The sequence below is a fragment of the Mugil cephalus genome, chromosome 12 (genome assembly GCF_022458985.1).
Source record: "Mugil cephalus isolate CIBA_MC_2020 chromosome 12, CIBA_Mcephalus_1.1, whole genome shotgun sequence".
NCBI lineage: Eukaryota > Metazoa > Chordata > Actinopteri > Mugiliformes > Mugilidae > Mugil > Mugil cephalus.
Genome location: NC_061781.1, coordinates 4,889,253 through 4,904,739, shown reverse-complemented (window position 1 = coordinate 4,904,739; position 15,487 = coordinate 4,889,253). Strand labels below are relative to the sequence as shown.

General features: G+C 41.9%; 1 protein-coding gene across 1 annotated transcript; it reads left to right on the top strand.

Moving 5' to 3' along the window:
- Positions 1-3,642: 3,642 nt before the first annotated feature.
- On the top strand, positions 3,643-11,721 carry arglu1a (arginine and glutamate rich 1a). Its single transcript, XM_047600233.1, has 4 exons — positions 3,643-4,228; positions 6,550-6,775; positions 9,514-9,597; positions 10,173-11,721. The coding sequence occupies exons 1-4, from the start codon at positions 3,897-3,899 to the stop codon at positions 10,335-10,337; spliced, it is 807 nt and encodes a 268-aa protein (XP_047456189.1). The 5' UTR covers positions 3,643-3,896; the 3' UTR covers positions 10,338-11,721.
- Positions 11,722-15,487: the final 3,766 nt, after the last annotated feature.

The following is a 15,487-nucleotide window of genomic DNA, read 5'->3' as shown; positions in this document are numbered from 1 at the left end:
AGGTGAAAGGACTTTTCTCATTCAGTTCTGTGGAAGGGTGGGGGGAGGTGGGGCTGGGGTTGGGGCGCTTGCTTTCAGGTTCTCTTCCTCAATGGCTCTTTATGCCAGGACCCTTGGGTCATCAGCATGACAATATGACAATGTGGCAGGGCTTTTTAAAAGAGATCCTGTGTTTGTTAAGTGTTTCTCCCCCTGAAGAGCAACCACGGGCAGGGTCAGGGGACGTGAAAAGTGACTGTGAAAGAAGAGGGCCAACTTTGATCAAACAATAGGATTGACTTTTTCATTAACTTGAGCCATGAGAACTGCGTTGTCTTTCGGTGTGTTACAGATTGTAGTTGTGGTATGTCTAAATGGGATAATGTATAATTCATCGACATCTTGCTTCCATGCTGAGATTTTTAATAAACCTGTAAATATGTGACTTACATATTCTTAGGGAGTTCTCGATAGATAGAATTCATGTACACCTCATGTGTGAAGTAGTGTTGAAGTAGTAGATCGCAGAAGTTTGTCATAACACATGAATATCTGTGGGATCAGTACAAACTCTCCGATTGTAACAACATGTATGTTTGGAACTACTGCATCCACTGTTATGACTGTAGGTGGATCATAGATTATAATATAACATATGTTTCAGACAGACCACATGTTCAATTTCTCAAACCCAGAGATATTGCCATGTGAAAAACATGGCCCAAAACAGCCCTAATTCAGTAACAAACTCCACAACCATAAGGCCAAAATGAATAACGCTGGGTTCTATGAGTAAAAGACATTTTTAAAATACTGTAAATCCCTAGTCCTGCAAATAACTGGCTTATCACAACAAGTTGGTAACGAGTCTACCAAATTCCATATAGCGGAAAAATTGAGCTAAAAATTGTTACTGGTCATAATAGTAAAATGACATGAAAACGGTCTGTGCGTTGAACATTAATCTTTTAAAATTGTGGCAGGAGACACTTTAATAACAGAGCAGTCCAGTGTGACACAATCCCAGATGTATTGCCCAGTGTCTGGAAATAATCAACAGGATTATGGCTCTCAATCATTATGAGGACATCGCTTATTAGAGCTAGACCAAAAAAAAAAATCTGGTATAATAAGCACTCATTGTATAATTTCTGTGAAATACTTGATCTTTAGTCATGATATTTCAGCCTCTACTATTTTAACTTGGTTTTATTTTTCAACTTTGGTTGCTTTTTATCCTCCCCCTCTCCTCATGTCACTCTGTATCTCTTTTTTCCTATAATTTCCCAAATAAAGGTTCTCTGTTTCTGATTCTGATACAACTGTATTTGCTCTGTATTTTGTAATATTTCTGTTCTTCTACCATATTCTTGTATTTTTTCATCTAACATATATTTTTGCACTGCCTTGCCCTAGTCTGCCCCAAACAGCATTTTAGACCAGAATTTGAACTCCTATAAGACTACAAGCAGGACATCCCTGATGTTTATAATGTTCACAATGCTCTGAATCCATCCATTAACTCCATTACAATTTAACAGTTGTAAAAACTCCCTAGCTCATGAGTGGTGTCTTATTTTCATGACATCGTCACATTGTACAGTCTAAGGGCTGCGTGGGAGCCCACATTCAGGGCCAGTGGGGGGAAAACACTTTTGATCAAGTGCAGTGGGGTGCGTCTTCACTAGACCACAAGAAAACCCAGAAGCCACCAAAATAATTTTGGTTCAGGTTCATTTTGGCTCAGGCTGATTTCCACTGTAGAACAAAGACTGATTGATGCTGCTGATAAGATAGATACTTTGTGGCCTAGTCAGCGTTGATATTGGCCAAGACTTCTGCTCTAAGGGAGTAAGTGGGGCTCCTGTGTCACATACATGATACAGACTTAAATCTGGGCTGACATGTGATTATTAGTGACCTATCTAAATAGTTTCTTCTGAGATCCCTTTTGAAACAAGACAGCGGTTCTACACCCCCATCTTCTCCTTTTGTGTGACTGCCCCTTCTACAGCCTACACCTGAATCACCAGAAAGCAAAGGAGAAAAAATCATTTTCCACCCCAACCACCACCTTCCATTCGTCAAAGGGGGGGATTTAGGCGCCATTACTTTCCTGCTACCTGAGTAAAACAAAATTCAGATTCCTGAATCATTGAAATAAAACATCAACACAAGTTACTCAAAATTGATTCCTCTGTCTCAAACAGAGGATTAGAAGCTAGAGAGATGGTGGGAGGGAAGGCACATTTCCACAGTTCCTCATCACGCGGGCCATTTTACATCTGTGTGGATGTGGAAGTGACTCATTTGACAAGTGATATAAGCTAGCAGAAAATATTATTATTCTTGATCTACAATCAATGGTGAACATGGCATTTTGTGAGCAATTTATTTCTTTCTACTAAAATTAGACTGAGCTGTAATTAATGAAAAAAATCTTCTGAAGTTAGGGCACTTTCATTTTTAGCTTGACCTTTTCAAAACTGGTTCACTGGGCTTTTGAGCATGTGTTTTTAAATATAGTAATGCTAGGTTATTTTGAGCTCTGCAGCACTCCAGGGAGAGTTATCACAATGGCCTCATTTTTCCAGAGTGGGATGGCAATCTTTGCGTACAGGATTGTGTCATTGTCAGGTCGTGTTTTTCTCTTTACCCCCTGTTTCTGTTTGTTGTTATCTGATGTTCTTTTCCCTATATATTTACAAGGGTCGCTTTAGTCCCCGTGCATGAAATCAATGTTTAAAAATGAACATAGGCAAAGTTAAATACAGGTCAAATACAGACAAAAAAATTCAGTGTTAAATTTCTGTCAGGCTCAGGTCTGTTTTAGGTTTTCACGTATATATATGTAACTCAAAGACATGCAACTCCACAACACAATATTTGTAGCCACTTTGCATCTTTTTAGGTCGTTCTGTGAGCCCCTGTGGTTGTTTTATTCCCATTTGCAGAATTTTATTTCTCTTTGTGGTTGTTTTATGGATTTTTGTAGTTGTCCTGATGTTTGTTTTTCTAGTTAATTTGGCCTTTTCATTCAGCTTACATGCAGCATCATGAATAAACAATCTGTTAATTTATATTATACACAGTCTGAATGTGGTTTACTTTCCACTGAATTAATTTGTAAAGCGGTGGATTAGTAATCCACCACTTTATATATATATGTATATATATATATGTATATATGTGTGTGTATATATATATATATATATATATATATATATATATATATACATGTTCAAGTGTATAAAACAGTGCTAAGCTTCAGTTCTCACTGCTAAGACTTGACTGTTTAATAATAATATTATATATATAATGATAATGTGTGACCAAATAGAAATATATAATTATATACATACATACACATACATATTACACATAATATTATTATATTATTAATTGCACAAAGAAGAATACCCACTTCAAATGCACAAACCACAAACCTGTCAATGTGTCATTTATAATTTTGAGATTATTAATATATATTTTTTGCTCAAATAAATTATTTCCCTCCATAAAGATTGTCTCATTGGTATTTAAATATATTCCATGCTGCACATTGCCAACCTTGTGATTTGAGGCGGAATAAATAAATGTTTATTTAAGAAACGGCGATCAACCAGACGATACCGAAGACCGACGGAAAATGCCGAACGCCGCGGTGCATGCTGGGAAACTACAAACTCGACGAACCGCCATCTTTCTTAACAGCGAGTTAGTAGGGCAAATAACAACGAGTTTCAAATTATTATTTCTCCAAAGGCGAACCGTTGAAGCAGTTGTACTTAACCTTATATCGTATATAACAAGTAAAGAGAGGCGCGGGTGTGGCGAGGTTTATGATATAGTATACACATCAGCCGTAACGCGCACAGCGGTTTGGTGTAGGCGCTCGACAAGTGGAGGTGGTCAACATGGGCCGCTCTCGAAGCCGCAGCTCGTCCCGGTCCAAACACTCCAAAACCAGCAAGCACAGCAAGAAACGGAGTCGGTCTCGGTCTAAGTCGAGGGACAGGGAGAGGTCCAAGAAGCGGTCGAAGTCCCGGGAAGCGAAAAGGAATCGGCGCAGGGAGTCTCGCTCCCGTTCCCGGTCCACCACAGCCTCGTCTCGCAGAGAGCGAGCAGCCTCGCCGCCGGAGCGCATCGACATCTTCGGCAGGACGCTGAGTAAGAGAAATGCCCTGGACGAGAAGCAAAGGAAGGAAGAGGAGGAACGGAAGGCAGAAATGGAGAGACAACGGAAAATGTGGGTATATTCAACCGAGAGCCTTCGCGAACGACGTTGCATAACGCTGCCCGTGTGAAACTGCACGAAGTGCTCAGCTAAATGCTAGGCTAGCTGCGTTCAGTTGTACAGGCAACGTCAGCTCCTTGCTCTAGGAAGCTACCGGAGAGCCACACAGCATCCTAATGTCGGCCGGCACAGGGCCCTGACTGCACTGATGATTGACCCTGTCAGGGCTAGACGGCTGACCTTTTCAGTTGGATTGCACCTCAGATTTTAGTTTTATAATGGATAGCTGCTATTCCTATACACCCGCTTTGAATGGGTGTTGCAGTAATGCGGTTTTAGAACTTGCAACTTATAATTCACCATAAAGCAAAGCTGCATTCTTGGAAATGTTTTCTTCCGCTGTTTTTAGCTCAGTGTGCTCTTTATCACGTCGCCAGTCAGCAAAGGTTCAGTTGCTGATTGGGCTGCAGCATCAAACATTTGCTACAGTCTATTGATTTTATACACGTTTTAACAAGTAATCAGTGATTCAAGAGGCCACCGCTAACTTGTAGTTCTGCTTCATCGCACTGCCTCTCAAAAAAGTTTACGTGAAGTGTTGTGTATGATTTCAATTTAATAACTGGTGCTTATTGTAAAACAGTAGCTGTTGTGGGTACCGGTTTACAAGTCTGTGTTCACATAAACTGCTCGCAACTTGTAAATGCACCCATAAGTGAAATTGAAATGCTGTCTGTTAACATCTGCTTTAGGTTTTCAGTTGCTGCATTTCCATTACCCCCCAAGATGCACAAAACCTAAATATCAATATCACTAAACATCTCATCTTCCATATCACTAAAACCCTTTTACACAAGGTGTTTTTTCAGTCATATCCATATAAAAGTGTATTGGAAAAGCGCAGTGGAAACATTTTTCAAATTTCTCTGGCACCAGAGATGACGTAGAGGAGCAGTCAGTCCATCTTCCTCAAAGTGTCGCATGACGACAATTTAAGAAAATTATCGGATATCGCGAGAGAAGGCTTTACGAGAGTCACTGCTCAATCGCAAAACACCTTTCAACGAAAGCACTTACAAATTGTACCTTATCAAATTTTGAGAAATATCCCTAAAAACTGTAATGGAAGTGCAGCTACTGATGCGTTTTTGTAGCCAGATGCTGACAGTACACCAAAACCTGGATTTGTTGCCACAGCAGTGAAGTTGTAAGTGCAGACAGAAGTGAAACTGTGTCAGTATCCCAGGTCTTAAAACGCTTCAGCAGTTGCCGCACATAATGGTTGCGGCACGTTCATTGTCTGGTGGCAGGTTCTGTCTGTCAGACAGGAAAGCTGCTTTTGTGTAGATAAGTGTTGTGGCCAGAGGCGGACGGACACCTGAGATCTCAGCCTCTGCCTCACATCTGGCGTCCTAGGTGGCTCTCCTTTTCTGCAGCTCAACAGCCACAGGGCCACTTAACCAGGTGTACAAATATAAATGTGAAGACACAAAGACTCATTGGATAAGGAAGGACATGCGCATGGGCTGGGTGTGGACTCTGGTTACTCAGTGGCTGTCAGGATGAAACCAGATCCATGGACGGTGGCGAGTGCGTTCACAGCGATGTGACTTCCCTGCTCCTTTATGGTAAAAAGAACGCTTTTGAAGTTCAGAGTGCAGCTGGAGTGAAAAAAAAAATAGCACTTTAAAAAAGCATTTTCAAAAGGTAAACACGTTGACAGGTGACCTCCATCTTAATTAACCTGTCACGGTGCCTTTGAACTGGCTGGGTGCTTTCATTCCTACATGTGTAGTAGTAGACTGGTACAGGGAGGCTAAAATTTCACACATTTGAAATACCTGGAGTGCGATGCCAGCGTCTGAGCACAACATAAATGATCTCATCTATAAAAACGTCTTTGTACTTGTGTTAGAGGTTACAGCCGTAAGTACCTGCTCTGCAGCTCCTGATCTAACCAGCTTATGGGATCTTTTATTGTTGTTTGTCTGACAAATCAGCTTTGATTAAAATGTACTATACTGGAGACAAACACTTAAGTAATTGCGTTCTTTACCATGGTATCATCATATTTTGTTAAAACAATTAGTATTTTTCAAAAATGCTCACATGCTACGATTCCAGACAAATGTAAATATAAACTTTAACTTGACTTATGGTATAAAGCAGCAGCACCAGCACATAAAGCTCGGGTTTTCCGAATGCAGCATTTCTACGCGGAGCCGATGTTGTAATTTCTGAAAGTGGCCTACACCACTTAAAGCACTGAGACTGGTTTGCTGATGACGGTTTGGCAGAGGTGTGATTCCTGTGTCTTTGCACCATTTTTCCAGACGGCAGCAGGAGATTGAGGAGAAGCTGATTGAGGAGGAGACGGCGCGGCGAGTGGAGGAGCTGGTGGCCAAGCGGGTGGAAGAGGAGCTGGAGAAGCGCAAGGACGAGATTGAGCGGGAGGTGCTGCGGCGCGTCGAGGAGGCAAAGCGCATCATGGAGCGGCAGCTGCTGGAGGAGCTGGAGAGGCAGCGGCAGGCTGAGCTGGCGGCGCAGAAAGCCAGAGAGGTAACGCTCGGTCGTTTGGAACGAAGCCCCTCTATTCCCTCTACATCTCCCCTACTCCTTACTGCCCTGTCCCCCACCCAGTCACCCATTCTGGCTGGTGCCAGGACATGTGGACCGGTGGAGGTGAAGGGGCCCTCCTTCTCTTTGCTTGTAATGTAACTCAGCCAAGGCACAACACACGTTTCATTGCAGGAGAGGCAATTCAGAGCCAGGAAGCAGACGTCCAGTATGGAAACAATATGTTAAATAGTGATAGTAGAGTATTCCCATTGATTTGCCTTCACACAACATACAGAAAACATAGAGCTGGAAGGACCACACCAGATTGAGAGTCTGCTAATTGGCTGTAGTCGGTCTCCTGAGCTGTATCCATGGACGTTTCTAACAATTGTATGATAAGAGTGTTGGTGCATGTTATTCACTGGAGAGCATGGCTAAAAATTTATCAAAGTGGGAAACAATGCATCAAATGTACTCATATCTCCTGTTCTTTAGATTGTGGTAGCAAAATGTAAGTGTACTGTTTTCACATAGCCACTTCAACTAGAAGCTTGATTGTGGCTTCTGATGGCAGAGCCTTTCAGGAACTGAGTTTTGCCATGGCAGGGTTACAGAACTTGATGGACTTTATTTTTTTTTTCCCCTGATTCAGTGTCTGATTTTTTTAAGATGAGAATTTCACAGTCACTTCTTTGTCTATCACCAGCCAATTTTAAACTTTTAAAAAATGCCTGACTTTCTTTTTGAAAAGTTGATTTTTATGTATTGGTTTAAGCCACCTTTAGTCCATTTTTAATTGGAAGCCTGACCCTCTAATGGCTTTTATTGTGCAGTTTTCAAAGGAACATTCCCAGGCGTCCCTAAATTTATTATTTGGCCATTCTCAACAGCTGTCCAACAAACCACCTACTGACCATCCTTAAGAAAATATGGGGTTTGTTTACACGGCAGCAACACTGTATTTTGACTGAGAGGGGCAGTTAAAGCCTACTGACCCTGACCTGCATAGGGAAGAGCCATTGGCTCGGTACTAATAGGGTGAGAAATGTAGCCCACGCGTCCCTTCCTTTAGCTACTTACATCTATTTAGTCTCTGCTCTCCTGCTTTCTGCTTTGTCGCTACCACTCTACTATTTCTAAAGCTTTCATTCTCTATCCCAGACAATGTTTACCCATGGGACCAGTAGAATTAGTAAGACTCGTCTGTAAAACCAGAAGATTATGGCTTGCTTTGGCGTATTTAGCTTAATAAAGGTCAAGCCAAGGCAGCAGTCCAGGCTTTATTCTGATAGGAGTTTTTGAACTCAGAGGATGTCCTGTCTCTGTTACTCTCAGATTTAAGTCACGTTTGATGTGTAGAACTATTAATTATATTTGTTTAATTCACAGACAGTTTGTCCTGTACAGGTTTTCTGTACCACCCGTTTACCAGCTCTTTTAACAATCCTTGTTTTAAGAATCTTCTATTAGACGGCATCTGCTCTGGAATGCATAATGATGGACCACTACATTTCCTGTTTGACAAGGTTAACTATCTCTAGTCTAACCTTTTATCTCTACATTTTTTTTTCCTAATAATTATTTCATTCAGAGATTTTTTATTTTTTTTTTTTTTTCCGTGGAGAAAGAAATGTGTTGTTCTGTACTCATGACTTGCTTCTTCTATAGGGCTGCTTCTAAATTTGATGTTTTTTTGTAAATACATTTGTGTTGTTTTTATTTTTCGAAACACAACTCACCACCTTCTTAACTAGCACTTGACCTGAGCTGGCCTGCAGCCTTTCAGCTCATCTGTGACTTGTGTCCTGTACTGTAAGTGTACCGTGGTCGGCTCCTCCTCGAACGCGCAGACACCACTTTGTACTGTATGCTCCTTCACCCTGCTGTCGTCTCGAGTGGGGACTGAGCCACTGTAAAGAAAAGGAAAAACACAAATCAAATGAATGCGAGCTGCAGGCGCAAGCTAAGCAGTACAGAGATCAGAGTTATAAAGAGGAATGCCGCGGGCATGGTATGGCAGAATCCCCCATACCTATCCACCCACCCACCCACCCATCCCAGGAGCACTTCTGTCTCTGCAGGGACCACACAGTCCGGACGAGACAGTAAATATTCAACCGTTTAATGCCGAATGCTTTCACCAGTTGTGTAGGTACACAGGCAAGGAAAAGGCGTAGGTATACGTGCATTGGTGAGCCAAAACTATTCCCTCCATTATTTGTATCCTTTTCTTCTTGCATATAATGATGTTAAAAACAGCAATTGTATTTTCTTCTAGACTGTATTCTCTGTCATTTTTATACATGTCTTCCATTTATGAGTGTGATGAGTGGGTTCCCCCCCCCCCTTTTGACTTTTGTGTTTAGATTTTTAATGTCCATCACAATAAAGCAGCCAGTGTCTCAGGTGTGGCGTAGCTTTACCTTTTTCTAAGAGGGTATTAGCAATAGTACAGAGAGGGCATTAACATAGCGGCTCCATTTTCCTCCCACAGTTCCCTTATGCTTTTTGCCCCCCTCCTCTGTGTATTTAAAACAAGGCTGACTGCAAAGAATGCCACAGTGTGGTCATGTCTGAGAGGATAAACAAACTTTTCTGTGGTGTAATGAGTTACGTGTGCGTGTTTGCTGGCGGTGACTGCGTGTGTGACGATTGGAGGGCGAGCATGTGTGCATGTGACGGTGCTTTGTGGCCGTAGCCTGTTCGTGCGCTAACATGGCATCGTGTCACCCATCTAGGAGGAAGAAAAATCTAAGCGGGAAGAGCTGGAAAAAATCCTGGAGGAGAATAACCGCAAGATTGCCGAGGCTCAGGCCAAACTGGTACGCCCTGCTCTGTGACCAACACCACTGCTACTTCATTGCCTCTCATTTGATACATTTCTCTGCTCTTAAATTCAAATCTTTAGTTGAAATATTTTGACATTCCACCAACAATCCTCTTTACACTTCTAATGCTCTCAGAAACACTGAAACCTAGACTTGCATATGACATACCATGAGTGGACAGATTATTTGTTGTGTGCCCCTTGTTTTTTGATAATTGTCATAATGACATTCAGCAATACACGGTATCAGTCTCAGTCTTTACTGAACGCATCTATGTGTATGTGCCTTTTAAAAAATTGGAAATATACATTTATGCAGACCTCAATGTGTTTACCACCATATGGCCTAATGGCTTGATAGCTTTGAAGGAGACCACTTCTGTTGAGTGGCTTTGAAAGCAGTGTACATTTCATCCAGGCAAGCTGATGCTGTAGTAAACGACTGCAAACACAGACACACAAAGAAAAGCAGAAACTGTAGATTCTGCTAAAATGAGAATATTTAGTCGACACAAGGCACAGATCATTTGATCCTCGTCTGACCTCCTTGTCCCGGCTTTTGTCTGACAGGCTGAGGAGCAGTTGCGTATTGTGGAGGAGCAGAGAAAGATCCACGAGGAGCGCATGAAGCTGGAGCAGGACCGTCAAAAGCAGCAGAAGGAGGAACAGAAAATCATCCTTGGCAAGGGCAAATCCCGGCCCAAACTCTCCTTCTCCCTTAAGGCCACCGAATGAGATGCTTCCCCATCATCGACATGTCACGCCCAGCCTTCATCCCCACCCAGCTCTCCTCCTCATCGTTCAGCCCCACTCCTCCGCTACGGAACGCTCGCTTCGTTTTGGAAGTGCTGACGGAAGGCAGAGGAAAGGGGCTTAACCCAGCGAGCGAGCTTTCTCATCCTCGTGAAGGCCAACGTTGTCCCTCCTGGTCTTGAAGAGGAAGCAGCTCTCACCCCTGAAGGATCTGACTGCTCCCTCCGTCCTTCCTCGGCCCGCCACACAGATGACTCTTGTTTGTTCTTTGTTGTTTGTTTTGTTTTTTTTTTTCTCGATTTTATTTTAATTTTTAGGGAACTTGAACTTTGATGTAGAATGCTATAACCTGTCCCTCCCCCTGTAAGTCTTAACTCTTGTGTAACAATGAGCAGCTATGCGTTTGCGCCCTTCATCACAGCCAGCAAACGACAACAGGAAGACAGTCCTGAGAGAGAAGGAGTGCGCTCAGTGTGAGACCTAGTGCAAATTGGGAGTTGGCTTGTGGTTGTTCCTTTTTCTATGTTTTAAAAGTGAGACCCTTAATTGGCAGACACAGTGGTAACAAATCACAGCACAGCATTTAAAAAGCACAGTTTAACTTCCCGTCCAGTTGTCCACCTCAGCTACTTCCTTTACCCGTATGCTGTCCCTGCCCTAGAAATCTAGAGCTTCTTTTCTCCCTGCTTCGGCTCTATCTGCCGTGTGTACACTTGTTCTAAATGGCATAACAGCATGTTGTCTTGAGGGGAAACATGGAGCTCGTGTTTGATTTAAAGTCGCTGCAGTGCAGGTGAAGTTGAGCCCGACTCAAAAGCTACCACTGATTGAACCACAAACCAACAGGATACGTGTCGTTTCCAAGATAAGGGGGCCTGTGGGTTATGGAGGAGACGGGTCTTTTCCTTTATGATGTAATGTAATTAGCCTTGCTGTGACACGCCGACTCCCACTCTCTCTCTCTTCCCCTGAGTTCAGATTGCATTATGATTCATGGTTACAAAACTTAAAAGTCGCAGTAATGGTAAATATCTGAGCTTTGTTTTTATCAGACTCTGTGAATTGTACAAAAACTCCCAACCTTCAGTCCGTGTCCTGTCTCAGAGCTATGTTGTAGTAAATTATCTGGGCAAGATGCCTCGCTTGGTAAGTCTTGATTTGTAGAGGATGCACAAGTTCAGGTAAGAAAAGGTTTGAGGTTAGTGCGAGTGCGTGCGAGTGTGTTTGCGTGTGAATGGTCGTGACTGACGGGCTGACCTCAGGTGGGTATATGACTTCTTATTGTGGGATCTTGATTTGTCATCCAACTCCCCCCCCCCCCCCAACTGTCAAGGGACTGAACAGATTAATAAATCCATTGAATGCCTACGATGACATCTGTTACTCTTTATTCACCCCCGGTAATAACATGGAATAATTTGGCAGCACTGGCAGGTTGAGACTAATACGGATGCTGGCATGTGAAGTCTGTGAAGACGGATCACTGCGCTCCAGCCATGAGTTCAAAATAAACGTTTAGGCACGGATGGAGTTAAACATTCACGTCTTCATCCGTGTACCCATGTCTCTGACGACTGATCTGTCCCGAAGTTCAAATGCAGTAAAATATTTTAGTAAAGACCACAGTCTCACTGTTTTGGCTTCTTTTTGTTTTTAAGAGCATTCTCAATGTCCACATTTTGAATTAGAAAAAGTATAATTTATAGTGCTACACAGACTGAGGAGTTGATCCCCTAGATTGACTGCCTCTGTTGCTTCTTTGTAGAGCGCTAACCTGTTCTCACCAGCTGACATTCCAATGTGTGCTCGGGTTTTTGTCGCATGTTCACGTCTTGTTCACATCTGTAAGTTCACAGCCATTAAGACTTGATCTAATATCAGACTAGTCTATCCCAGTCTATCAGTTTTTTTGACATGTTATCTGACACGAGTAGTTGTACGCCAGTCGCTTTCTGTTGTGACACTTCGTGGATTAGTAAGTCATAGGATATGCTCCACAGTTTGTACTGTATTTACGGCCATAAAACCATCTTCTGCATATAACTTCGCAGAACATGCAACATTATCTTCTGACCTCGCTGCATTCCTTTCTTTCTTTTCTGCACGTGACCAGAGCAGGAAGATTCTGCGACATTCTAAAAATTCTAATGCACATTCCAGCTTCCCAGTACATGGACCCACTTGGCAATTAGGTTTTTCACTTCAAAGCGTACCATGCATCTCACTTTTGTCTCATAATCTGAACGACTGGACCATCCTTTTACGGGCCAGGAAGTCCTGTCCGGTGCGGTTCCCCAACCAGGCGGTGAGACTCCCACACAAGGTGCCCTCGAAGCGTTAGAATTCCTGAGCGACGTGAGAGGGAACGTGAAGTCTCTGAGGCGTCTGAGGAGGAAATGCTGCCTGGCCTTTCAGAAAGTGCCCACTCTTTCCACCGCAAAGCCACTGATGATAAGTGGATGTAAGAATGTCAGATGTCACAACGGTGTGATACTGACCCTATATAAGGGGTTCCTATTTGACATTTCATAAGAACTTGTCTGGTGAAATGGACATGAAACTTAAAAAAAGAAAGAATAATACTGTGCTCCGCAACTTTGAATTATCTCAATTACTTCAGATAAGGTCACTTGACAGTCTTAAGAATATAACGGAGTCCTACTGATGAAGCTACCGTGGACACAATACAGAATTGAAAAGGTCAAAGTGTTTACCCCTCCCCCTGTCTGGTCCATGAGGATCTGTTGTGCCATTCTACCAATGATTTTTTCCATTGGGACCAATCAATGTCCTGGCATTGTCTGGATGATAAAGGCACATGACAGACAAAACATGTCCATTCCAGTGGAGGCATGAGCATTTAAAAACCCCACTGGTTGAACAATCCACTGTTGCTCTACAATCTGGAGAAAGACCAAGGTAGGATTACAACTTGTTTTTGTTTTCCAAAACCTATTAAAAATATGTAGGCTACTGCTCCAACATGTTTTAAAGTTGACTAGCCTAGCTTAGCATAGTAGACCTACTTTTTTGCAGCCCTTTGTAAGTTTATTTGATTAAACATATGTAAATGTTTTTAATTGACGGTGAAGTCATCGTTTTTACTTCATTTATTTTTGTTCAATAGTTCTGATAAACGCGTACAGCAAGTTAAAAACTTACTATAAAAAAAAGGGTTTCTCCTCAGCTCCATTGATTTAGTTGCTTGCTTCTAATTAAATGAGACAGTTTTTTTTTTTTTTTTCTTGATTAAATTCTCCAGTAGACTATTTGTGATCTCCATCTGAAACTTTCCACTTTTAGCCTGTAGCTGTAGACCAATGCCCGTAAGATGTTTGGAGGAGGAGGAGAAGCTGGACTGCTCTCTACTCTCTCGGGGGACATCCAGACCGCCCAGACCGCCGAAGCCTTAGTCCGGCGGCCCGCATCGGTGCCTCCACCACGGCCTGGTTCTCCTCCTCTGCCCCGTCAGCCTCATTATCAGACCGTGGAGGCAGCAGGGGAGCCCTGGACTGAGGTGACAGTAGCTATAGCACAGAGGAATTTAAGAAAGCACACAAATAACCAAAAAAATATAGAGATTTTTTTTTAACCTTTTATTTTTTTTTCTAATCCCAAACAGAACTAGAATACATATTAGTATACTCTACTGAAAAAGTAATTTTCAAAAATAGTGTAAAATACTTTTTTTTTTGTTTTTGTTTTTAAAATATAAAGTATTATTAAAGCCAGACTATGAAATGTGTAGATGTAAGTCTACCTTCAGTATTGGTTTATAAAAATGATTTTGGAAATCTATTTATTTATGTTTTTAGCGCAAATTAAGATACGACGTTTTTAATTGACGTTGTCCGGTAATAAATAAATAAATGAAATATAGCTATATTAAAAGCAACTCAAATATTAATAGGTATATCTTTTGACATTAGACTAGCATGGATTTATTGAACAAGAATTTCAATGAAATGTACTTACTTCTTTTATTGTTGAGGAAGTCCTATGTGAAGTGTGAGCTTACGTTTTAGACACAAAGACTTCTCTCTCCTACACACGCACACACACAAATAGGCTATAGATATAAGCTATAGCTTATGGGCCAGACGATTGGGTATGAATAGGATATTTAAGGTAACAACGTTTATTCACAACACAGTGCCTATGATTGCGACAGTGTGATTTATTCTGGAGAGATAAAGTGTATATCCTATCAAAACACAACTGATATGTATACATAAGAATAAAAAAATAGTTATTCCAACTTTATACAGATATATAGATGTGAATGTACATACATGTGTTTGTGTGCAAAAGAGATAAGTGGATTAATCAAAGTCTATAGCCTTTGGAAACAGAATTCTGAAGTGTTTAGGGGTTTTCTTTTTCAGTCTGTAAAACACATATTTATAGAAGGTTGCAATGGGACTCTTGTAGCCCTTGTTAATCGAATAGCCGACTGGCATTTGATCATTTTTGCCTTTATTTATTTTTTACACTTTTACACTTTTTTCAATTGCTTTAATGAAAGACACCGTGCAATAAACATCCAGTCAGCTGAAGACCGCTACCGTGGCCCTCTCTGTTTATTCCAAGATGGAGTGGGGGGGGTTCGGACTCCTCAATTATCTGCCTGGTGTTATGTCAGCCTGGTCATCAGCTAAGCACACAGCCGCAATCCACAGCGGCCGCCTTTTAAAAAAGTGTGAAAGAGAAAATGAGGAAAGAGCCGTGATCGAATTAAGTCGTTAAAAAGTGTCAAAACTTCCCACCTTGCTAACGGCTCGGAGGGCAGTGATCCGGCCTGCACGGCTGGCGGAGGTGTGCGTTTGTGTGTGCGTCTGTGAGTGTGTGTGTGTGTGTGTGTGCTCATCAAATTAGAGGCTGTTTACTAAAAGTCGGCGTTTGCAGAAAAGTGCGACTCCGGGTCGTTTGCATTCGTGAAATATTATGCTGAAATAATGTTTTCTCGGTTAATTGGGCTATGCAGATCAATGCAATGCCCGGCAAGGTTTCTAACAACCAAATCCTGTAAAATAAGTAATAACAGTAGCGTAATAATAAAACGCTTTTTTAAACTAAAACTTTTCTTGTTGAAGCAGTCTACATTTAAACACTCGAATTTCATTTCGAGTGTT